The sequence below is a fragment of the Chrysemys picta genome, chromosome 7 (assembly GCF_011386835.1).
Source record: "Chrysemys picta bellii isolate R12L10 chromosome 7, ASM1138683v2, whole genome shotgun sequence".
Classification (NCBI taxonomy): domain Eukaryota; kingdom Metazoa; phylum Chordata; order Testudines; family Emydidae; genus Chrysemys; species Chrysemys picta.
In genome coordinates this window covers 123,539,233-123,562,319 of record NC_088797.1, presented here as the reverse complement: position 1 = coordinate 123,562,319, position 23,087 = coordinate 123,539,233, and the positions used below count along the sequence as shown (strand labels likewise).

The 23,087-nt window shown below is 48.3% G+C and overlaps 2 protein-coding genes across 7 annotated transcripts in view; one reads left to right on the top strand and one right to left on the bottom strand.

The window, feature by feature from the left end:
* Positions 1-3,651, top strand: part of SLK (STE20 like kinase) — a 71,981-nt gene extending 68,330 nt beyond the window's left edge. For all 6 annotated transcript variants that reach the window (XM_065552543.1, XM_065552542.1, XM_065552546.1 and 3 more), the window contains 2 exons: positions 386-499; positions 986-3,651. In XM_065552543.1, the coding sequence (XP_065408615.1) occupies positions 386-499; positions 986-1,132 (261 nt within the window). In that variant the 3' untranslated portion in view covers positions 1,133-3,651. The remainder of the gene's footprint in view (positions 1-385; positions 500-985) is intronic.
* A 4,697-nt stretch (positions 3,652-8,348) lies between these two features.
* The window catches only part of COL17A1 (collagen type XVII alpha 1 chain), a 64,462-nt gene continuing 49,723 nt past the window's right edge, over positions 8,349-23,087 (bottom strand). The window contains exons 42-57 of the mRNA XM_024100481.3: positions 22,892-22,918; positions 22,754-22,795; positions 22,512-22,577; positions 22,047-22,097; positions 20,689-20,811; positions 19,952-20,089; positions 19,072-19,149; positions 17,716-17,844; positions 16,663-16,752; positions 15,716-15,826; positions 15,252-15,404; positions 14,130-14,447; positions 13,052-13,183; positions 12,065-12,127; positions 11,737-11,808; positions 8,349-10,666 (exon numbers count right to left, since the gene is read on the bottom strand). Of these exons, the coding sequence (XP_023956249.2) occupies positions 10,617-10,666; positions 11,737-11,808; positions 12,065-12,127; positions 13,052-13,183; positions 14,130-14,447; positions 15,252-15,404; positions 15,716-15,826; positions 16,663-16,752; positions 17,716-17,844; positions 19,072-19,149; positions 19,952-20,089; positions 20,689-20,811; positions 22,047-22,097; positions 22,512-22,577; positions 22,754-22,795; positions 22,892-22,918 (1,643 nt within the window). The 3' untranslated portion in view covers positions 8,349-10,616. The remainder of the gene's footprint in view (positions 10,667-11,736; positions 11,809-12,064; positions 12,128-13,051; positions 13,184-14,129; positions 14,448-15,251; positions 15,405-15,715; positions 15,827-16,662; positions 16,753-17,715; positions 17,845-19,071; positions 19,150-19,951; positions 20,090-20,688; positions 20,812-22,046; positions 22,098-22,511; positions 22,578-22,753; positions 22,796-22,891; positions 22,919-23,087) is intronic.

Here is a 23,087-nt window from a genome sequence, read left to right as displayed (position 1 = left end):
GCTAAATGATTGCAAGCATAACTTTCAAACGTACTAAGCTCTTAAATTGAATCCTACAAAACTGCCTTGACTAGACAGAGCATGCAGTGCATGACACTGAATAGATTAGCCTATAACACACATACAGTGTTGAGTGACATTATCTTCTACACCACTGAAACACATTTCACAATATTTCTGATTATGCCGTATTTTATAACACAAAACCATTGGTTCTGTTGGAAACATCAGCTCTTGATAAGAGTGCGTTACGTTATAATAATTCACATCACATTATACAGTGTAAACTGATTTAAAATAATTAGGACAACATATGTTACTGTACAAATGGTTGATTGTCTAATCTGAATTAGTTTTATTTAAGGATTATCTGTCTTATTTTCAGAATGAAAAATGCCATCTACTGGTTGAACATGAGACTCAGAAACTAAAAGAGTTAGATGAAGAGCATAGCCTAGAACTGAAGGAATGGAGAGAGAAACTAAGACCAAGAAAAAAGGTAACTCAGGACAGTTTATAAGCAAAAGGCGGGTCCAGAAGATAAATAATGCATCAGACTCTGAAACTGAATGGTTACAAATTGGACAGTACAAAAAAAATTCATCCCAGGAAAATAGTGAAACTGATGTACAAAAAATTCAGCAGAGCATCACCTTATCTAGAAGCCACAATAGATACAAGGGAGGCAGACAGGAGAGACTTGCAAGTTATCCACCTTTTAACATCTCCTAGAGTGTGTGCGCGTGCATATGCATGTATGTAAAAAATAAATTGGACCCTTAAACATAGCTGTAGCTATGGGCAAACTGTCCTACAGATGCAGACCAACCTAAGTTGGTAGACTGTAAAGCCTCTGAATGCCCAGTTTGATATTAGTACATGATTTTTTGTGGTTTGTTGCATGAAGGTTGGGCAAATAACACGTTGGTATAGTGGATTTCTTTGTACTTCACCATATACACCTTTGTTAATCTGTTGTTTTTAGACACTGGAAGAGGAATTTGCTAGGAAACTTCAAGAACAGGAAGTTTTCTTTAAAATGACTGGAGAGTCTGAATGCCTTAACCCTTCAACACAGAGCCGGATTTCCAAATTCTATCCAATCCCTAGCCTGCACTCCACTGGATCGTAACTCTAGGAACTTCTGTAGATTTTCCTATTTGGAATTCTCATATCTTCAGCTTCTGCCGTGGTAGAATCTACAAATTACATCAGAGGACCTCAATGCTTTTAAGTTTCAGTGGAGACAATCAACAGTGTCATTGTCAAGATTTTTCCTTTTTGTTTCTGCCTGGGGAAAACTAAATAGAAGAACAGACATTGGTCTGTAATGGTAATATGATGTCATCCTTCAGATGTTTCAAGAAGAATTTTTTTTTTTATTAATCAGTCTCAGAAAATGTTATCTACTATTTTGACATTAAGAAAATAAGCTTAAAATATTAGATATAATCATAAAGGTCACAAAAAAGAAACTGTTACACAAATCATCATGTAAACGATATAATATTATTACTTCTTTTTTTAACTGTCTGATTTCTCCACCGCAGAATTTCACAACTGAAACTGCTGTAAAGAGGTTAAAAGTTGTGTCATTGAGCAAGTCATTCATAACTAGGGCAGAAACTATTTCTTCAAAACATACTGTTGAATTATAAGAAAGAGTCTTATGCTCAACATATTTAGTTACAGCATATGCCTTTAAAAGTTTTTAAAAAACCCTCTGGCATCATAACTAAAGCAACCAAACCTCCATTATATGTTTTGTCCATTAAAATTCATGATGAAATGGGGTGCTAGTTTCATTAATCCAGTGCCTGAAACACTTAAATATATTAATCTTTGCAATAGGATAGACTTTTATTGTTATTAAAAAACCTTCTTAGCATTGATGTTACTGTAAAAAAAAATCTTGCTGCTACTGCCATTTTTGTCATAAGTCCTCACCCTAAAATATTTTGCACTAAAATATGTAAAGGTGAAAAACCGCTAACTTTAAAATGCACGTTGTTATTTTCCTTACACATTAGAGGTGTTAACTTCTACAAACTGAAATAAAAACTGTAGAATGTATTTTCAGAACATAATGTGCACTTTGCACATTGTTTCTCTAACATACTTGGACTGGGTAGGTGGATCCTTCTGTTCTTACCAAAGTCTGTTCATTTGAAACTCCAGAGAAGTGGAAGTGGCTGGTCATATTTATAAACTAATTGCCGAAATCTGATCTGAATAGAAGTGTTTTGAAATTTTTGTTTTAGTCAATTTATTTCATGGAAGGATTTAAGTTGAATATGTAGACAAACTACTTTAAAAATATGCGTGTGTTTGGGTTGTTGTTTTTTTTTTTTGCCTCGTAGTAATTAACGTGTTATGATTTTTATTTTTCAGTTTCGTAGGTGTACTGTAGGTTATTTACTTGACTGATTTGCAGTGGGAAGAAAAATCCGAAATGTTTATCATGTAGCTGGTGGGAATGTAGCTGTATTAAAGAAAAGTGCACTCGTTGGAGGTTTAGAATTTGAGTCATATCAACACAGTATTATAAACTGTACATTGGTATGCCAAAGTTAAATTTGTAAAATAATGTTTACTTTCTGTCATTTGAGGTGTGATCTTTTAGTATCTTTGTAAAAGTTCTTTTATTTTTGTTTTCTTTTGCTAGCTTGCATCAGACATCTGACTGGTGAACATATAATGTTCATTTCATGGGAACAGTGTTGACGCATGTGAAGGAACTGATTATAAATTAATGTAGAATTTTAATTGGGCTTGGTTGAAATCTTGGATGCTGAACTTTTAGCTTGTTAATGCAGACAGTTTAAATTGACAGCACAGTAAATATAATTGAGAAATGCATGTTTTGATTTAAATTTTGTAACATTTTTGATAAGCATAACTTGCTCTGAAAACTACTTTATAGCTAGCCTTAATTTCTGGCATTTCATTATATAAATATGTATTGTGTACTGGTTGTAAATTCACATACCATATCATACTAGAATGTTATATGTTGCTATATGCAAAATTCTTTAATATGTTTATTCCAAAATGCTAGGGTGAAAAATGTCTTTGAAGGCCTTTACTTTTTAAGCTACACCTTTATAAAATGACTAGTACTAAATATATTAAATAGTGTTTATATCGCTATAGTCAACAGAACATCTGTGTGAAAAACTGTTTTTTGCAAAATATATTGTTAGTGATTAATTTTTTGTGAAGGGGTCAGGCAGATTTTCCCCCTTTAAACTTTGTGTTCAACTCATTCAAAATGTTTAATAACTTCACAGGCAGAGTATGTATTTTCTCCTCACACTCTATAATATTATGGAGGTTTAAATGATCATTTGCTAATATATTTTATGACACACTATATATCTTGTTCTGCATCTGTAGGACTTTTTATTTGACTTCCACCACCTTCCTCACCTCTGTAACCTTATCCTTTCAGAAATTTCACAAATGAATTCATTAAAAGGATACAGGAAGGGAATGTAACAGCTGAAGCCTCATATAATGTTCGTTCAGGGTTGGATTTAGAAAATTTCCAATCATACTGCATTCATTAAATAACTGCAGTATTTTGAAATGTCTTGATAATGAAATCTAATGTAAAATTACCATTTGGTAATAAAATCTAGGGTAAAATCATTGTTTATGTACTTAGGCTTATAAAATTGCTTTTTGAAGATTATGGAACAGGAAGAGATGTACAAGATTGTTTTGATGCCTTTGCTCACGACACATTTAAGGTCAGACTGAAGCCTGATCTCACTTATTTTCCGGATGAAACAATTTCCTTTCTCACTGAATTTGGTCTGCTAAAATCTCATTTTCCCCTGAAACAGCGTGGTCATAATTGACACTTGCTCATCTTTATTTTCCACCACATGATAAATACCACCAGGGCAAAGCACAAAATGGGGTACAAATTTACAGGGCTGGCCCTAGGATTTTTGCCGCCCCAAGCAAAAACAATTTTGGCTGCGCCCCCCCCCATTTTTTAATTACCCCGGCCCCGCCTCAACTCCGCTCCTTCCCCAAATCCCCAGCCATGCCTCTTCCCCCCAGGCTCTCAAGCCTAGGAGGGAGGGAGGGGGAGATGCGGCGCCTGCGCTGCGGCCACTCAGAGTCTCCCCCTCCCTCCCAGGCTCTCAAGCCTGGGAGGGAGGGGGAGCAGCGGCGCACGAATCACCTGTTTTGCGCGCCGCGGCCGCTCGGGATCTCCCCCTCTCTCCCAGGTTTGAGAGACTGGGAGGGAGGGCGAGTAGCGGCGCGCCAATCAGCTGTTCACAGTGCGCGAGCCGCAGCAGCAGCGGAGGTGAGCTAGGGCGGCCGGGGCACATTTTTAGGGGCGGCAGGGGTGGCATTCTGGCGCCGGCCATGCCGCCCCAAGCACCAGCTTCTTTTGCTGGTGCCTAGAGCCAGCCCTGCAAATTTATGACCTGCAACTGAACATTTCAGTTGGCCTCTTCTATTTACAACAGATCTTCACTTACTTAGCAAGTACAATTAGTCCCACCAGGGTCTCCTTCCCCAGCAGAGGATATAGCATAGCACACATAATTTGCCTATGCTATCATAGTCACAGCGCTCTCATCTATATTTATCAAGTCCTAACTAAAGCTTCTCTCTGAGCTGATTATCAAACCAGATGGCTATTTTGGTGGAGTTGTGGGTTTTTTGGTTTCTGCAGGTGTAGTTTTGTAAACCATATCCACCAATGAGAGTTCATGATCTACTAAGGGCAACGATGGAAACACTGTCATCATACTTAGTTAAAATTAAAATGCTCAAAACAGTGGAGAATATCAAATTGTATGAAACATTAGCGGGGTGACCTGGCTGTCCTGAGATCTTTTGTGTCTCTGATTTCTAACACTGGGACCCAGCCCCTTGTCATTTTGCGGATCCCCCAAGAGACGTGAAGGGCCTCTTTCTGCTGCTTTCTTTTCCTGGGGACGTAGGCAAAGTACTGTCCTGGATGTCCGTGGAGAATAGCATGTGTATGTGCAAAAAGTCTTGATTATTGGTCAGTCTACCTGACAGATGAGCAGAATGTGGGAGGACGACATCAGTTTGGACTGATAGAAAATATTTCCGGAGAAAATAGAAAAATAAATGGAAGTCTAGATTTTTTTTTATCTATTTTTAATACCAGAAAGTGGAGACTGAGGATGAAAAACCAGGCACCTGAATTGATACAAACATTTATTTCACTGTGTCTGCCCAGAAAGCTAAGCAGACGGTGCTTGTCTATGGTAAATAAAACACACAAAGGGCACTGCATAGATCAAGGAGCGAATCAAACATTACATTGTCTCATCACAATTTTTGTTGAATGTTTTATGTAACTGCAAACCAAGTGATTTTTGCCTTAGGTGAAGGATGCAGGGACATCACCATGAGATGAATGAATAGGTCAACAACCTCTGAATGAATAAACAAACAGTACTGGTCAGACAGCGGTTTTCATCAGTTTTTTTTTTAAGTAATTTGATTCCACAGCTAGTTGTAGAATATTGCAATAATTCTTCTGTAAATACAAACACATCGTTTGTCGAGACATACTCCTGCATGAGCCAAAACAAAGATTGTACCAAGTGCAAGTGCTGGATGAAGGAGTCAGATGCATGGGAAGTTTTCAAAACAATTAGGTGACATTTTATGCGTTACCTTGGCTGCAGCTTGGTCATCATTCCCCAACTGAGTGTGACGGCTCCACTATCTGTTCAGATTTTATACAGCAACATCAGTGCCCGCAGCACTCCTCTGCATAGCGGGCATGTGTCAGACATACTACACCCAGCTACCCATGTTTTGCGCAGCTCCCTTTGTGATGTGCTATGCAAATTATTTCGTGAGCTAGTTTGCATATTTACAAATAATTTGTATAGAAACAAACTTTAGCTTTAAACAGGAGTGTGGATTTATTGATGGCGAAAGACAACCCGGCCACAGCGCTGGTAAACAAAGACCCTGGTTGAGCTCCACTGCAGGAGAGAAGCAGAGCAAGGTTCCCACACCCTGCCTTGTCAGCATGCTTTAGCCTGGGAATTAATCCACAGCTTCAAGCGATCTCCATGGCCTATGTGGTTCTTGGGCTTTCCGGTGCGTCTGACAATTACTAACAAGCAGGCTTTGCACTCTGTATCGTGAAAGCTGGAGCAGAGAGACCCATCAAACTCATGTCATATAGGGCCCACCAAACTTCCATTACATGCAAATGCCTACTGAGCTGGGCTAGATTAATACCTATGATCTACAGATGAAAAACTCTGCAGACAATGTCCTGAGGCATCCAAAAAGTGTCAAGGGCAGTTCCTACACCTACACGCACATACAATTATTACCAACCACCTCAGTAAAAATCATAAGACAAATCCCTTAAAATGTGAATTGCTGAAAAATCATGAGATTTAAAATAATTAGTGTTTTGGGGACTGATCCTGATTTCTAAACTCCACAGAAGTTGAACACATCCCTCCCGCAAGGGCCAGACTGACTGCACGTCTCACAGCAAAAAACCTGAAAAGAAACACAAACAGGAGCACACACCAATGAGAGGGGAAGCACCTCCCCCACTCTTCCTCCATACTTGGACATCCCAATTCCCCTCGTGCAGCCCCTGGGCTGTCTCAAGCTTCCTGAGGGAGTTTCCCCCAGTTTTGACCCCATTCCATGGCCAAAGTGCAGCAGAGTGCAACAGCCCCCATGCCAGCAAGCCCCATATTCCCTCCCATAGGCCTGAGGCAACTCCCTCATCCCTCAAGCAACCCCCACATTCCTTTCCCCCCCCCCCCGCAGGCCTGAGGCAACCCCCTCATTCCTCCCAGCAAACTCCCCCTCATTCTGCCCCAGCACCCCGCTCTCCTAGGTGGGATGTGGCCCGCCCAAAGCGCCTACCTCCCCTGTTCGCCCTCAGGGCCTCGGCGAGCAGACACTGTGGTGCAGCAACCTCTAGTGGCCAACGAGGGGAAACCAGGCGGCATGTCCGAGCCGCTGGTCAACCCCCCCCCACCCCCAAATGCTACAGGGATGTGTTAGTCACAGCTGGTCCCCGGCTCCAGCTATGATTGCCAACTTTCTAATCGCACAAAACTGACCACCCTAGCCCCGCCCCTTCCCTGAGGTCCCGCCCCCTGCTCCCAGACATGCTTTCTCCTTTGGTGGCTTGCTCTCCCCCACCCTCACTCACTTTCACTGGGCTGGGTCAAGGGGTTGGGTGCTAGAGGGGGTGATGGATCTAACTGGGGGGGGTGCAGGCTCTGGGGTGGGGCCAGAAATGAGGGGTTCAGGGTGTAGGAGGGGGCTCCGGGCTGGGTCAGGGGGTTGGGGTGTGGGAGGGGTCAGAACTCTGGCTGAGAGTGTGGGCTCTGGGGTGGGGCTTGGGATGAAGGGTTTGGCGTGCAGGCTCCAGTCTGGGGGGGTGGGGCCAAGGAATTGGAATGTGGGAGGGGGCTGCGGGTTGAGGCGGGGGTTGGGGTGTGGGAGGGAGTATGGGCTCAGGGCTGGGGATGAGGGGTTTGGGGTGCAGGAGGGGGCTCTAGGCTGAGGGGGTGGGGCTGAGGGAGTGCGGCCAATGGGAGTGTGGAGCCAGTGTTCGGGGCGGGGGCAGCGCACAGAGACGCGTGCGCCCCCCCACCTACCCAGGAGCCAGACTTGCTGGCTGCTTCTGGAGCACAATGCAGCGCCAGGACAGATAGGGACTAGTCTGCCTTAGCCCTGCAGCATCTCTGACTGGACTTTTAATGGCCCGATCAACGGTGCTGACTGGAGCCGCCAGGGTCCCTTTTCGCCCTGGTGTTCGAAGGAAAACCGGACACCTGGCAACCCTAGCGCCAGGGCATGAGCAGAACAAATGAACCCCCTGGGCTAAGTCTGGGGGCCTGGCCTGAGTCGAGAATGGCCAGGCCAAGTACTGTAGCCACCCAAACAGCCTTTCCATCTTGGGTAAGCTTCTTCCTCCCGGCCCTTGGCCAAACCCTCTCCAGAGCAGTGTAGTTAAAGGATAACTGATAGCTGTTCAAAAGCGAGGCAATTCATTGTTACAGGTCCCCAAACAGCCATCTCTCTCTCTCTGTATATGGTTACGGCTGCAGAATTTCACTGGTTAAACCACTTTGGAAGCTACAAAACTTTCTCCCATACCAAGAGGCATAGGTGGTGGAACTAGGGGTGCTGGTGCATCCCCTGGCTTGAAGTGGTTTCCACCGGGTTTACAGTTTGGTTCAAGGGCTCTCATCAGCACCCCCACGATATTCCAGCACCCCTGCCATGAGGAGCTTGGTAGGTTTGCCAAGTATGACAGTAAAAACACTATTGCAGTAGTTAAACATGACACGAAATGACATTTTTAAAGGGAATTTTATTACAAAGGGAAGGGCTCAGCTTATCAAGTACAGGCATTGTGTGTACAACCCAATAGTAGACTTTATTTATTTAAAAACATTGCAAGCTTCTGTGTATTCAGAAAGCCGGCCAGTTCAACACAGCCTTTGTGCCAAACCCTCAGAACAAAGTGACACAGAAAATAAATGGACCAGCTAAAATCTGCTTTGTAGCATGGCCTTTCACTAGAGTTAATGAATGACACCGATGGCTGGTGTTTAAGCTTTGAATGAAAATAAGGTTGGTTTCAGTAAGATATATGATTTGGTCTATGAAGCTCAGATACCAAACCTGCCTAGCAGATAAGCTCCCAGTTCCAGTCTAACACCTTTAAATGGAAGAAAATCAGCGTTTGCTAGCATACATCCTTGGGATTATCCACAGGGTAATTCTGGAAGTGAGTATACCCTCCCAGATAGTGTGTGTGTGGGGGGGTGCTATTGAACTGTCCCACAATTAAAATGGTGAAGTGAGACTGTGTGTGTCAAATGGAAAACTGCATACAATTCAGCCTTAAAATGACTGGCGCTTTAATTTCTGTAGTTCATAGAGCCCTTCCAGTTAAGCCATCACACGGCCAGTTTTGCTGGCCCCTTTCCCGCCAAATTAGCCCTGCAATGATGTGATAAATTTAAGATTTTGAAATAATCAGATTGCTGAAGAAATGAAGACGATGTCAGCGGGACAAAGGGGGGGGCCATTCTCCCCTTGAGCCATGTGCTAACATTAATGGAAATCATGTGCTCAGACAGTTGGCTGTTGAGGTTGACTGTTCACTGTACAATCAATTAGGACAGTGACCGCTTGGCACAAAGAAAGCTCACATTGATAATTCTCCATGATGAGATGGGAAGTGCAGAAAACAGGCCTGGGTCTTCAGATGGGCCCAGAGTTACCATCCCGCCGCATGCTGTGTTGTGCTTTGTTTGAGACAATGTACCCTGACGTCGTTAGATGTGTCTACCCATTGTGACACTAAGTCTAGTGCTGCTTTCCAAATGTAAGCTTGCTCCGGAGAACACAGGGTTAAAAACACACTTTAATTGGGAGGTTTACATTAAAAATGCAATATTTCCCCCCCCCACCATAAAAAAGAACCATATAAAAATATTTTTTTTAAAAATCAACAAATTATGTTTTAACAAAAGTGCTTAAGTTCGAACTCGCCCCACACCCTTCCCATCTTGGCAATGCTGTTAGCAATTGAAATTAAAAGCGTATTTGGCAATGTGACTTGCATAGTGTATGGGCGCCCACCCTGTGTGTGTATGTATGTCAATATGTGGTAGTGTCGTATGAACTCCCTTTGTACCATTGGCCTATAAAAGGACAGGATGTGGTAGCCATTTCTGGTGCATAATCACATGGACTTAACAAACGCCAAATGCATTTATGGGCGATGCCAAGAAAATGTTTTTGTCGACGGATACAGAGAATTCCACAATTGCCCCCACCCACCTGCTTCCCCTCCAAGAAATCCAGATCCCTGCAGAAGTTTGGCCTAGTTCCTTCCATTGCTGTGTTCATTAAGTGCGCTTGCTGATCAGACCACCCAACATGGCTACAGAACGCAGCAGAATGAAGAGACGCTCCATAGCCATTCAACAGTGACTGGTAGGAAGTACAATGAAACCTGTATGAAGGATGTCACCCCAGTGTCTTGAGACAACCTACTTCTGTGATTACCGAAGCCACCCAATCACTTTTGTCCAAGCTTCAGTTCAAAACCTTGGCTCCGATTCTAATGTCAGAAAAACTGCTCGCCGCCTTAATCTCCAGGATACTGGATTTTTCTTTTCCAGGAGGCTTGAGTAGTTGGTTAAAGCAGGTTTCACTGTATTTAACTAAGTCTGGCCCTAATGCAAGACACCTGGATTGGTGACAAAGGAAGTCCTTACAAGACCTAAGATACGAATGCGGGAACTTGAATACACGTCTCATCAGCAGACAGTGTGTGTGGGGTTAATGCACTGCGAATGAATGGGAGCATATTCCCAACTGGTAGTTCTGTGTTGGACACGTACAAACTAGAGTCATTCAAAGCCCAACAACATCAAATTAAAAAAAAAAAAGACACATCCTGAACTACCAAGTCTATGTGGTTAGTTGACTGACTAGGAAGGTTTTCTAGCAGGAAGCCAATAAAGATCAGGCTAATTCTCTACTGGATTCCAACATGGTGGCTCTGGATCCCGCGGTACGGAATACTGATCCTGGTGCTTAACTTAGACCCCAGCGCTTCTTCTTTTTCGTCTGCCAACAAATACTTGTTCACCTAAGAGAGAGAGGGAGACAGAGAGCGAGTGTGTGAAATGCTGTGTATGGAAAAGACAAAGTGAGGTTTTCATTAGTCACGGGAGATTGGTGACAACTCAGCATTCACCCACCTTTCACTTTCAGACGAATAGTTACCCTTTGTTGTTGGTAAGAATATGCCCTCCAGGTGACATTCACCCCTGTGCAGAGGGCATGTGCAACATTTAAGCCCTTATGGCAGGGTTTAGGGGTAGTGGTTATTTATGTAGGTTTCCATCAGGTTGCTCATCACCATGGTATCTGAGCACCCAGGGCTGCGTGCAGCCTGTCTGTCTGGGTCTTAGTTTCACCTTTTGTGAACACGCCCATTATCCTACACTACATCTACTGTATGGCGAGAGGTAGTTTTGGCCTATAAAGACCTCCCCCCTTGTTCCTGGCCATACCAATCCAGGGGTTAGAATTCAGCAATGGAAAGGCCTTTCATGTCTGTAGGATTCCTTCACGTGTGAGTTACTTTGGAGTGTTAATATAAAGGAATGATGCAAAAAGGTGCTCCCTAAAATTCAGCCATCAGTGGCTAGACCAGGGAAGCTTCTCAGTGCAGCAAAAGGACATGGTGGGGCGGACAAGCTGAAAATGATGGCTCTGTGCCAGCTCTGCATAGCCCCCCTCAGAGGAGGGTTGGGAGCATGCGAGAGGGAGCAGTATGGCCACTGAGACTGTGGTTATGTGCATCCCCTAGTGGCTGCTTATCCCTATGTACTGGAGGACTCCGTGTCTGCTGCCTCTGTTATAGCCCAGGGATGGGCTCCCTGACACAGGACAGGAGTGGATTTTGTTTTATTTGCTCTGCATAGTTTGCCCCCAGCCATTTACTCTGGCTTTGTGTAGGTGAGAGGGGTGGATGCTTCTCCATCAGGCAGAGAGGTCAAGCGACTCGCCTCAGGGTGCAGAGAAAGTCAGCGCTGGAGCCGGGATTCAAACCCAGGCTCCTGTCCCTTACTCAAGCCACCAGAAGACATTTTGCTCTCTCACTACCCACGAGAAGTGCAGAGCGCCCATCTTGCTCTGGGAGGACGTTCATACCTTTCTCTCCTTTCTCCCCCTTCGGGCCCCTGGGTCCTTGGGGTCCTGGAGGCCCCATTGGTCCAGCCTCACCTGGAAGAACAAGAGGAACGTGTTTGCATTTCGTCATGGTTATTCTGCAGGTCAATCCCCAGTTGCCTGCAGCAAGAAGTGGGCTGGGACGAGAGGGACGAGGGCCAGGATGACACTAGGGATCAGATACTGAAGGTGGCATATGTAATGCTCAACTAGAAGGATGCATGCTTCAGGGAAACCTCGCTTCACAGAGCCTGTGTGCCAGAGGTTACGGGAACTGACGGCCAGGAGGCAGCAGGATTGCAGGTCTTACCTTTAGGCCCTGGGTAGCCGATCTCTCCCTTCGGACCAGGTGGCCCTGGGATGGTACCATATGCTGTAGAGGAAAATGAATAAGAGCATCAGTGGGATGTGCTAGCAAACAGGCCCTTACTCTTGTTTCAGTAACACTGAACAGCACTGAAATGAGACTCAGATCAAGGCTTTCTGGAACATTTACCTAGTTTAAATAGTATTGGACGGGCTGTTTGGGGTTTTTTTTTATGGTTTTGTACGTTCAAGAGACACTGAGCCAGACGCTGAGCTCATTTCCCCGGATGTTGCTCTAGAATAATCCCGCTGGCTTCAGCCGAGCTTCTCCGGAACCACACTGATGTCATCGAGAGCAGAGCCTGGGCCACTCTCACATCACTGAGGTGGAAAACTGAGTAGGGAGGTCTTAGCTAAACATACATAGATGCAGCTGGAATCTGCAGAGCTGGTGCAGGCTTGCCCCTAAGGCTGTTGTAAAGGGCTTTACAAAACGTGATGGACAAATGTGGCTGTCCTGACTCAAGGCTGGATTGTTCCTGACCCTGTGCTGGTCAGCAAGGGAGGTAGAGGAGGGAACAAGTCTTCCTGTTGGGGGGAAGGGATAGCTCAGTGGTTTGAGCATGGGCCTGCTAAACCCAGGGTTGTGAGTTCAATCCTTGAGGGGGCCACTTGGGGATCTGGGGCAAAATCAGTATTTGGTCACTGTTAGTGAAGGCAAGGAGCTTGGCTCAACTCCATGACCTTTCAGGGTCCCTTCCAGTTCTATGCAATAGGTATATTTCCTCCCTTTGCTTGTGGCACAGGTGACCAAGAATTTTGGTTCCTACTCTTGCAGTATGCAAGGGCCAGGGGATGCTGCCAATTAGAGAAGCACTGGGAACCCCACCCTTGCTGAGCACCCCAGCCAGCAAAGCTGGGCCAGCGTGGGGAGAGGGCGAGAACACACGATGCTCTGGGATGACCAAGGAGGGACCAAAGTATCTCTTACTTCTGAAGAAGTCCACGAGGTCCTCGGTGACGTTGCCATAGTTTGCAAACACCCTGCTGATCCCAGGCGGCCCTGGGGGTCCTGGGGGACCTTGTGCAGCGTAAGTGACCATGTCCCGGAGGAGGCCTCGGCCTGGGGAATTAAACGCAGGGTTTAAAATAGCAGGACACAGAGAAAACCCCCTTCAGCCAGACGAGCACTGTGCCTAGGATGATTTGAATGGCAGGATACTGGCCTGTTAACATATCTCCAGCCCTGCAGCGTGAATTCCATGGAATAACCCTGAGATCCTGTTAGAGACGCTCTCTTCCAACAGGAGAAGATGAATCTTAGAACGTCAGCGCTATATGGGATTTTACGGTTGTGGAGCCGGCGCTATTGTTTGTATTAAACGTCTTGGAAGAGTGTGGTTTTATTTTCCCTTCTAAATCGCCAGAGAACGGCCCCTGTGCGGGGGACCAACACAAGAGCCCAGCTACCCTGCGAGCCCTAGTTTGAGGATTTAAGAGGGACTTATGTGGTGCATTGATTTTGCACTGGCACCTCTACACAGGGGTCAATTTCACCCCAACACAGAGGGAGGCAAATCCCCCAGAGCCATGCATTTCAGTGTCTTATCTGAGCAGGTTATTTTCATTTCCCCGGGCAGGTGAGCGCTGTCCCTTGCCTATTGCTAGAAATAATGAATATCAATTAATTCTGGCTGGTGTTTAATAGGCAAAGAATTCAAACATCAATCTGCACCCAGTGTTCGTGGCTCTGCAGTCATTTGCTCCCATTGGCCCAGGAGAAGAAGTAGCACCATCACTGAGTCTGATTTTCTCCTCCAGCACAGCAAACCTCGCCGTGGACTCACGGGTTGGCAGGTTCAGCAGGTCAGTGCTTTGCACTGCTGGTGGCAGGGCTCAGTAGATCTGGGCCTTGCTCCCAGTGGTGATGGGCTCAGGAGAGACCTGCATCCAGCAGTGCACAGGGGGGTAGGAAGGGAAAGTGGTGGATGGTGGTAGATGGGCTTTGCAAGGCATGGGGCGAGGGAGTTGAGGTTTCACCATGCAGCGGGAGAAGGCTTCCCACTCACTCTGTATGCTCTCCGACACCCGGAGTGCCAGCTCATTGTAATCCAGCGATCCGGTGAATGACTCGCTGTAGGAGCCGCTCGAACTCATCGATCTCCTGTGTGTTCTTTCTGCTCCCAGGGATCCACTGTACGATCCGTCTGCACCCACTGAGCCATCGTATGACCCATCGCTGCCCATGGTGCCACGGTACGATCCATCTGCACCCTGGGATCCTCCATGGGACCCAGCCATGAGGCCGCTATCTCCTTTTGGCCCTCGTGGGCCCATAGGCCCCGGGGGCCCGGGAGGCCCCGAGATGAACCTTCGAACATCATCACCTGCAAAACACAACAGGCGCTGATGGTGCTAGCAGACAGACACACAGATGCCACACGCACCCTGCTTCCCAAGGACAGAGTCCATGGGGCATTGGCACTGGTGGCCAACAGCCTGGGAACGCTGGGCAGTGGCTGAGAGTCTGCAACCTGATTTGTCTGCAGAATGCAGCCTGCGGCAACGCACTTCACTTTACATCTGCAAACTGCCCCAGGAGGCTGGCCGGTAGCCTGAACCCCATATGGGGAAACTGAGGCAAGGAGCCCAAAGATGGAGGCTCCCCAGATTAAAAGACACTTTTTCAAAGGGTGCCCTCAGCGACTTGCCAGAACAGGACAGAGGCAAGGCTGGGTTCAGGGTGTACTTGCTGCTGGCTCAGTCCACTAGACCCATACCCCCTTCCATTGCTCATTAGGAAAATGCCTTCCCCATAAAAAATGACAGTAAAAAACATATAAGAAGTCCACCTTTAAATATAACAGTGGTGAACACTCATCGCCTCGCCAATGCCTTGCATCTCGGGATCACCAGAGGCTGTATTAGGCCCCAGTCTGGTGCAGAATAGATAAGGTGCAAAAGGTGAAATTCAGCCCGGGGCAGAGGTCTGGCGCAGGGACAAGGCACCATTTAAGTCCCGCTTCAGCCTTTGGGGGATTTAAATGGTACCTAGCCCTTGCAGTGAATTTCACCCAGAGCGAATCCTACTAGGTCATAGATCAGACTTGCCGACTATAACATTGACCAGAGCCAACAGTAAGCGGAGTGGGTGGGTGGTGAGATTGCCATCAGATACCGAGTTTCCTTACTGGTTAGATATTGGATCAGCTCGCTCCTAAATGTGTCGCTCAGCACGTTGTCAGTGTAGGAGAAGTGGCCAGTTCCTGACAGACCTGGTGGCCCTGGTGGCCCTGGAGGTCCTGGGGGTCCCGGTGGTCCAGAGACAGAAGCGTATCCCACACCTTGGGAGAGTAGGGATGGGGAGAAATAATATTTTTGTGAATGGCAGGTGACCTGGCAATTACACTAGTTTTGGAATCTTGATTGTTTCAAGATTCCAACCCCAAATTCCACCTCTCTTTGTGCCCTGAAACGCAGACGTGGATGAGATTTGCAAGCTGCCTGGGGATTCAGTCCCATTTAATGGGCATGACGCAGCCAAATCTCCTGGGGAGCTAACTTGCAGCCTAAATCTCCCTGCCGTCTCTGAATGCCATTTCCTCTGCAGGCCCAAACCCTTCCCAGCAGCTGTTGAGAAGAGCAAACTCCTTACTTTGCAGGTAAGAGGTGATATCCTCTAGGCTGAACGTGGAGAAAGAGCTGCCTGGAATTCCAGGGGGTCCCTGTGGCCCTGGAGGTCCAACAATGCCTCTAAATTCAGAGCCTGGAAGTACAATGGAAGAGAAAGAGTCATTGCAAGGCTTCCACCCCATTGCACCCAAAGCGTCGCTCCCCTGGCAGTAACATCTCTGCTGATGAACGGGCTTCACTCCCGCACTTCTATTTGCAGTAGGAGTGTGTGGGGAATCCAAGAGAAAGTGCTGTGAATGGCCTGCAGCGGGAACTGCCAGCGCACGCTGCACTGACGACACTGGGACGACGACTGGGTGCAGAGGCCTGTGCTGTGGTCGGTCCATCCCGGTGGAGAACAAGGGACCAGATTTGTATTTGCTTTGTCCAGTAGCATTAGAGGCTCCACTCGTCACTCCATAGTTTGATGAGGGTTGGGGGCAATCTCTGTCTGTGTTTCCAGTCCTCACATGGAACAGACACCTCCTGAGCTCTCAGACAGAGGTGGGATTCCGGTCACAACCCCCTGACCTGCCGATCTCCACAGCATCAGATGGAGCAAGAGCCCAAAGGAGACACTCATGGGTTTGACTGGGTACAAGCCATACACAGTATATTAGGGATTCCTTGAGTTTGATGGAACTGTGACATTCATTCAGTGCAACAGCATGTCTGTAAGCAGAGTAGAACTGCTCATCAGAGGTTAGAGAGGGTTAACCAGGATGACAGGTGATACTGGAAATCCAACAGACTCTCCTATAGATGATGGTTGGATGGGAGGAGTTTAGTAATAACCTCCTCCCCCAGAAAAGTGTGCTTTTCCCTCAGCTGTTGGTTGTAGGAATCTATCAGTGTATATCAGCCTATAAAAGAATATCACTGACTGACTACCTGGCGTGTGGCTAGCAGGGTGTGACACCTAGGGCTTACCTTGGAGTAAAGCTATTAGGTCACTGTAAGATGTGCCGGGTAATCCTGGAGGACCAGGGGGTCCCGGGAGCCCAATACTGAGTCCATTATCTAGGAAATGAAAAACATTTAGATGTGAGGATAACAGCGACATTGGCAGGCTAAACATCACATGTGCCACTGAAACATGATCACTATCATAGTGGGACAAACAGAGCTGGGTGGCTAATTTACAACCAATAATTCCTGTAGGGTGAAATTCACCTCCAGGCAGGTCAATCAAAGGCTAAGGCCTATGTGCCACTTACGATCCATTCAAATCAGGCCTCAGCTGATGCATAGGTCTTGTGCTGGCCCTCGTCACCAGATGGGACTTTCACCCATTGTGAATCTAGCCTCTTTCTCTGCTCCTGGAATAGCCTCATATTTACTCACCAAGTATCTCTCTAAATCTCTTAGTCTATGGACTGATCGTGCATATTCAACCTGTGTGGGTTAGTTGTGATTGAGCCAATGAATCACATGGTATTATTCCCCTGTTCCCTGATTGGATAAGCACGTCATGCTTTCAGCGCAAATGGGAGGATTTAAAATTTGGTTTCTGCAAATACCGGTAGCTCGCAGCTTTCAAATTTGCTTTGCCAAAATGTTTCTGCCAGTAAAACTTGGCCACACGGGTTGAACTGCTCCTAGAGGGCATTAGCAGCCTCTCGGGTGGGGTTTCAACTAAACAACCATTTGCCAACTAGAATGACAAAAAGCAGCTTTTCCCCGGAACGGTGTGGTTAATAGGGTCCAGTCATTCAGGGCCTGATTGTAAGAGGTGCAGAACAGGGAACTGAACCAGGTGTCCTGAGTCCTAACCTAACCACTGGATCATCAACTTCTTTTCTAAGTTTCTCTAAGGAGACCTCTGTGCTGGCCGTCACTATATATACACCAGCAATACATGCCTTCACTTAGGGCCTGGTACAAAGCCACTGAAGTCAATGGGTGCCTTGCCATTGACTTCTATGGCTTTTTGAACAGGCCCTTGGAAAGAATAGAGAACCACACACTAAAAAGGATCATTACTTGTTATGTAGCTTATAACCCGGCTGGTCAACTCATCATAGTTCAGCGACAGAGACAAGCCATCTCCTCCGGGTCCAGGCGGGCCTGGAGGCCCCTGAGGTCCAACTAGATACTGACGAACTTCTTCTCCTGAAAGGAAAAAGGAAAATGAGTCTTTTGTGCTGCTGGTTGTCCCCAAAGGGTGGGAAGGAATCAGCTGCTAGCATTCACAGTCTGACAGCAGGGCTGCCTAGCCAGGGACTTGCACTGAAAGATGGACGCTCAAACCTGCCGGCAGGAGGCTCCCACACATCCCAGCCCCCCATGCACATGTGCCTGGGTATTGTATCGGGAGGTGAGTAGCTCACAGAGTCTCGACCTCCTTCGAGGTGGGGATCCCCAGGCAGGGCCGCCCAGAGGGGGGGGGCAAGTGGGGCAATTTGCCTCAGGCCCTGGGCCCCGCAGAAGCCCCGTGAGCCCTGGCCCGGCGGCGGTCCGGGTCTTCGGCCGGCATTTCGGTGGCGGGGGACCTTCAGTGCTGCCGAAGACGCGGAGCGACTGAAGGGCCCCTGCCGCCGAAATGCCGCCGAAGACCCGGACTGCCGTTGGGTGAGTACAAGCGCCGCAGCTCCCCCACTTTGCCCCAGGCCCCCTGAATCCTCTGGGCGGCCCTGTCCCCAGGAGAAAGACATACCAGCTCTGTTTTCTTTGAGCTGCTGCAGGGATCTGCTCTGCTTGTATTTAACAGGCCGAGCCATTTCTTCAGAATCCGCCCATCCCAAGATCCTTCTTACAATTAGTTCCAGTTCTGATTGTATTTCCTTTGTTGTCGGTTCCTAGCAGGGCGAGCTCAGCTCAGCCGCAGCGCCCGCTCCTGCTTTTCAATTGGATTTTCCAGCTGGCTTGACTCAAGCACAGAGAGGTCAAGTGATTTCCCCGCAGGGAGTCAGTTGCTCAGCCAGGAGTAGTGCTGTCTGCAATCCCTAGCTGTCACCATGATTTAAACCTCCTGCATCTCTCGGCCCTGGGATTCCCCTCTGCTCTGAGGCATGATGCGATTACATGATGAGCGCTCTCATAATAGAGATTACAGCGCTTTACTCTCAAACAGGAGCCAAGACTATCCAGAGTTAAATCATCCCAAACCAAGGGATAGAAACCCTTCATTTTAGGTTAGGAAGAAAAGGGCTAAGAAGAAAATTTCCCTGGGGATAGGTTTCACCATCGCAGCCTGCTGCAGGGTTTCTTCCTCTGATGCCGCTGGTGCTGGTGCCAGCGACAGGCCACTGGTCTGACCCAATTCCTATGTTCCTAAGCAAGCCCAGACAGTCCCGAGCAGCAATGGAATCTGCAGCCCTCACTGCTCGGGACACTCACTCTGCAGCATGGCCAGGATGTCTTCGTAAGTCAGGAATCTTGAGGAGGAGGATGACATCTCAATACTGTAACCGGAGCCTGTGAGAATGGAAATGTTTCATGTCACGTAGGACGAAGACCGACATAAAGAGAGGCAGCTCGAAAGGAAATTGTTTGGTGTGCCAGGCGGTGACAAAGAAACGGACTCACACTGGATCAGGGGGTGCAGCTTAAAAAGGAATTTAGTGGCTCTGTGGGAAAGACTTTCCTCTCATGCGCAGGGTGATGAATCCAGGGCTGGATCACAGCGTGGTCAGCCGGTAAGTATCATCCATGGGACAACAGAAATGAAACGAATGGCCTGCCACGTGGGAAAACATGACCCTCGCTCTCTTGACCTAGAATGGATTCTCTCTAGACAGCCAGAAGCGCAGGAGCTTCTGTCTCTTTGTAGATCCCTAGTCTTTGAAGGACAAGACAATGGCAGACAGTCTGATCCCAGCAAGCAGACGGCAATACTGTCACATACGTGCTGCCCATAGTGACAATGGCAGATTACGCTCCCATCTGACTCTCCAGGAGTTTAGGGGGTTGAGGGTCTAGCGTTCAAACGGAGTCTATCTAAAAGGCAGTAAGAACTGGCTAAACCTAATGTAAAAATGAGACAGGACACGGGGCTCAATTTTCCCCCCTTCATTCATGTGGAGCCGCACGCCATTCTTTGCGTCGCCCCACTGGACTGATTACAGAGTCGGACATTTTATAATCACGTTGGAGCATTGCTCCATAGACACCAGGAGCCGCTCCAGCGCAGGGCTCACCGGCAGGTCACATTCTGATCTCAGTGACGAGAACAGGATTTGGTGAATAGAGCTTAGGTAAACGGGAACGTGGGGCTTACTCCTCATGGAGCTCATAACACGCCTGGCCAGCTCGGCGTAGTCCAAGGATTGTCCGTCAATGGTGGTGATGATTCCTGGTGGCCCGGGGGGTCCTGGTGGGCCTTGAGGTCCAATCAGATAACGCCCGATGGTGTCACCTAGTGAGGAAAAAAGGTGACAGCCAAATCAGCAGCGTGAGAACGGTGTGACACGAGGAGAGACTGTATGGCAGGGTCTGAAGGGAGCCTGGTCATGTGGATCCTCCCGGGTTGCGTATTATGGACCATCGGAGGATGATCACACAACACTGCTTCACTCACCGGACTCCCCTCTCCTCGGCCCGTGGCAGTGTAACACTACCTGCCTGCCGGGGAGGGTTTAGGCAGGATCCTTGCAGTAGGGGGGGCCCGTATCAGAGGGGCTAGTGCTCACTGGTGTATAGACTGCAGAGCAGCAGGTTGGGTAGCAGCCCATGCCGGGTTGGCTGCCACACATGGGAGAATTATGAAGGGCTCAAGAGTGGAGGAAGGCTGGAAGCCATCCAGGGAGGATGGGAGAGGGTGGGTCTGAGGGAACTCAAACCTTCGGTGGATCTGGGTCCTGGTTAGCTTCCCCCTCCCCTGCCGGCCCACGCTGGAGATGGGGGCACTGAATAATTTCACCTCCGCCATGGCCCGTGGATCTTGGGTGGTGGGACTGCCAGGAGCAGCTGAGTGACCAGCCCTTGTCAAAGCCCGACATCCCTGGTTGCACTTACTCTGCAAGTACTCCGCAACGTACTGCTGAATCTCCTGCAGTGAGCCTCCAGCTGGGCCTGGGGGACCGCGGGGGCCGGGAGGACCTGGTGGACCCTGGCTGTATCTTGAGTTTGAAGATCCGCCTGAAGAAATAAAATTGGCCAATGGCTTTTAGTATCAAGAGAACAGACCAAGGACTGGTAAGGTCGGAGCAGGCACTGAACCCTTCCCCTGGGTGTGGGAAGAGCCATGCTAGTATGGTCAGGGCTGGGAGGGACCCTAGTAAATCACCTAATCAGGCTGACAGAGGCACACAACACGGGAGCACCAGGCTTTGCATTGGCTCCCAGTTCTCTTCCAAGTGCAACTCTGGGTATTGGCTGTTGTTATATGTAAAACCTTAAATCTATCTGAGCTATTTCTCTGGCTCATCACCACACCATCTGAACATCTCACAGACCTTAATGCATTTCTCCTCACAGCACCCCTGTATGGCAGGGCAGGCCTCTGATCCCCATTGTACAGAGGGGAAACTGAGGCACGGAGAGCGACTTGTCCAAGGTCATGCAAGAAGCCTGTGGTGGAGCAGTAACTGGACCCCAGGTCTCTCAAGTTCTAGGCTCGTGCCCTCACCACTGGACCAGGCGTCCGTTCCAAGCCCTCCCGAAATGGCCTTCTCTGGGCCACCTCTCCCACATCCTGTAACATCCCCATCAGCTGGTAGGATCCTGCTGTCTGTCACCAGCATGAAAATCCTGGGCAGAGCATTTCCTATGATGAGCTCCGAGCTCTGGAATTTGCTCCCTCTTGCAATCTGCCAGCGCCCTTCTGTGGGAACCTTGAATCGGATTTATGGTTGATTTAGGTCACTGGTCATTTAGTCAGAAGGTGGAGGACGGGAACGGTGGGGAATAATCTGTGTTGTGGTTTAACGTTGGCAATAGATACTGGGCCGAATTCATCCCTGGTGGGACTCTGCCAACGCATCCCCTCCACGACGGAGCTACAAGGGGCCCATGGCATCTAAAGGAACTGGGCCAAAGTCTCTGCTCACACTGGTGTGAATGAGGAGTCAAGGAGTGACACTGGTCTGAGTGAGATCCGAATAAGACGCTTGGATCTCAGTGAGTCAGGCAGTCGAGGCAATGCCGTCCCAAAGGACTGGGCGGTTCCTGCCATGCAGAAAACGGACAGGTGCGGTTCTGAAATTGTCCATTTTGGGACAGATGCTCAGGAGTGCCGAAGGGGCTTAGGAGCACAAGTGCCATTGACTTTCAGTGGGACCAGCGCTCCTAAATCCTTTTGAAATTCTCCCCCATTAATGTCAGCATTTCCTGCTATACAGATAGAGTCTGATCCCCAAGCAGGCTCCCCTTACCTGTTGAAGACCCTCCTGGGATGCCGGGGGCCCCTGGCACGCCTGCATCACCTGGAAACAAGGGAGAGAGACACAGGTAGCCTGGGTCGGACAGCACGGGATTAACTCACCCCTTGGGTAGTTTATAATGGCTGATGTGCTGCATGTCCCCTTCGAGGCCCTGCACTGATTCAATCTGAGATGGGGTCATCCCACACCCAGAGGCATGATCATGGAGACTGGGGTGAAGGGACAAGCAGCCTTGGCCAACCCTGCAGCGAGGCGAGTAAGGGCCAGCAGCAATGCCAGATCTTGTGCTCAGGGCAGTGCAGTCCTGCTCCCTTGGTGCACCCAAAGAGGGCGGCAGGGCCATGCTTTCACCCTGCACCAGTCCAGGAGGAGCAGGCTGCCTCAGTGAGAGGCCTGGGTGTGAAAGGGCTGCAGGTTCAGGGCATGAGGAGGAAGAAGGGTTTTCTTTTCACAAACCTTTGTCTCCTTTGGGTCCTCGAGGCCCTGCGGGTCCGGGAGGTCCCTGGACGGCGACTCCAGCACCTGCCCAACCAGAATGCCAGGAAAAGGAGTCAGAAGGGCACAGGCAGAAAAGCCTTGGAGGAGATCCTGGCCACACTGAAGTCAATGGGAGTTCTGCCATCGACTTCAGCCGGGCCGGGATTTCACCGCCTGGCTCCAGAGCAATGCAGAGAAGAAAGGCGCGTGCGCAGACTGACCTGAAGCAGAGATTCCTGGGAGGCCAGGCTGACCTGGGTCACCTAGATGAAACACACAGAGAGAGGGCAGTCACACATTCCTGCTGTTATAGTATCCCCCCACCTGACAGCAGTGCGGTACGCTGGAATCCTATTTACCTGTGAATCCGCGTGGGCCCGGTGAACCTATGAACAGGAAAACAGAGGCATTGTTAGACTGTTCACACCCACAGGCCCTGATCGAGTACGCAGAACACAATCACAGCATCTGATGATCAGGGCTGAACGGGGTATTTTAACCCCGCCAAGGGAGGGAATTTCCCCCCCCCCTCCACAACAGCCAGCTTCCTACAGA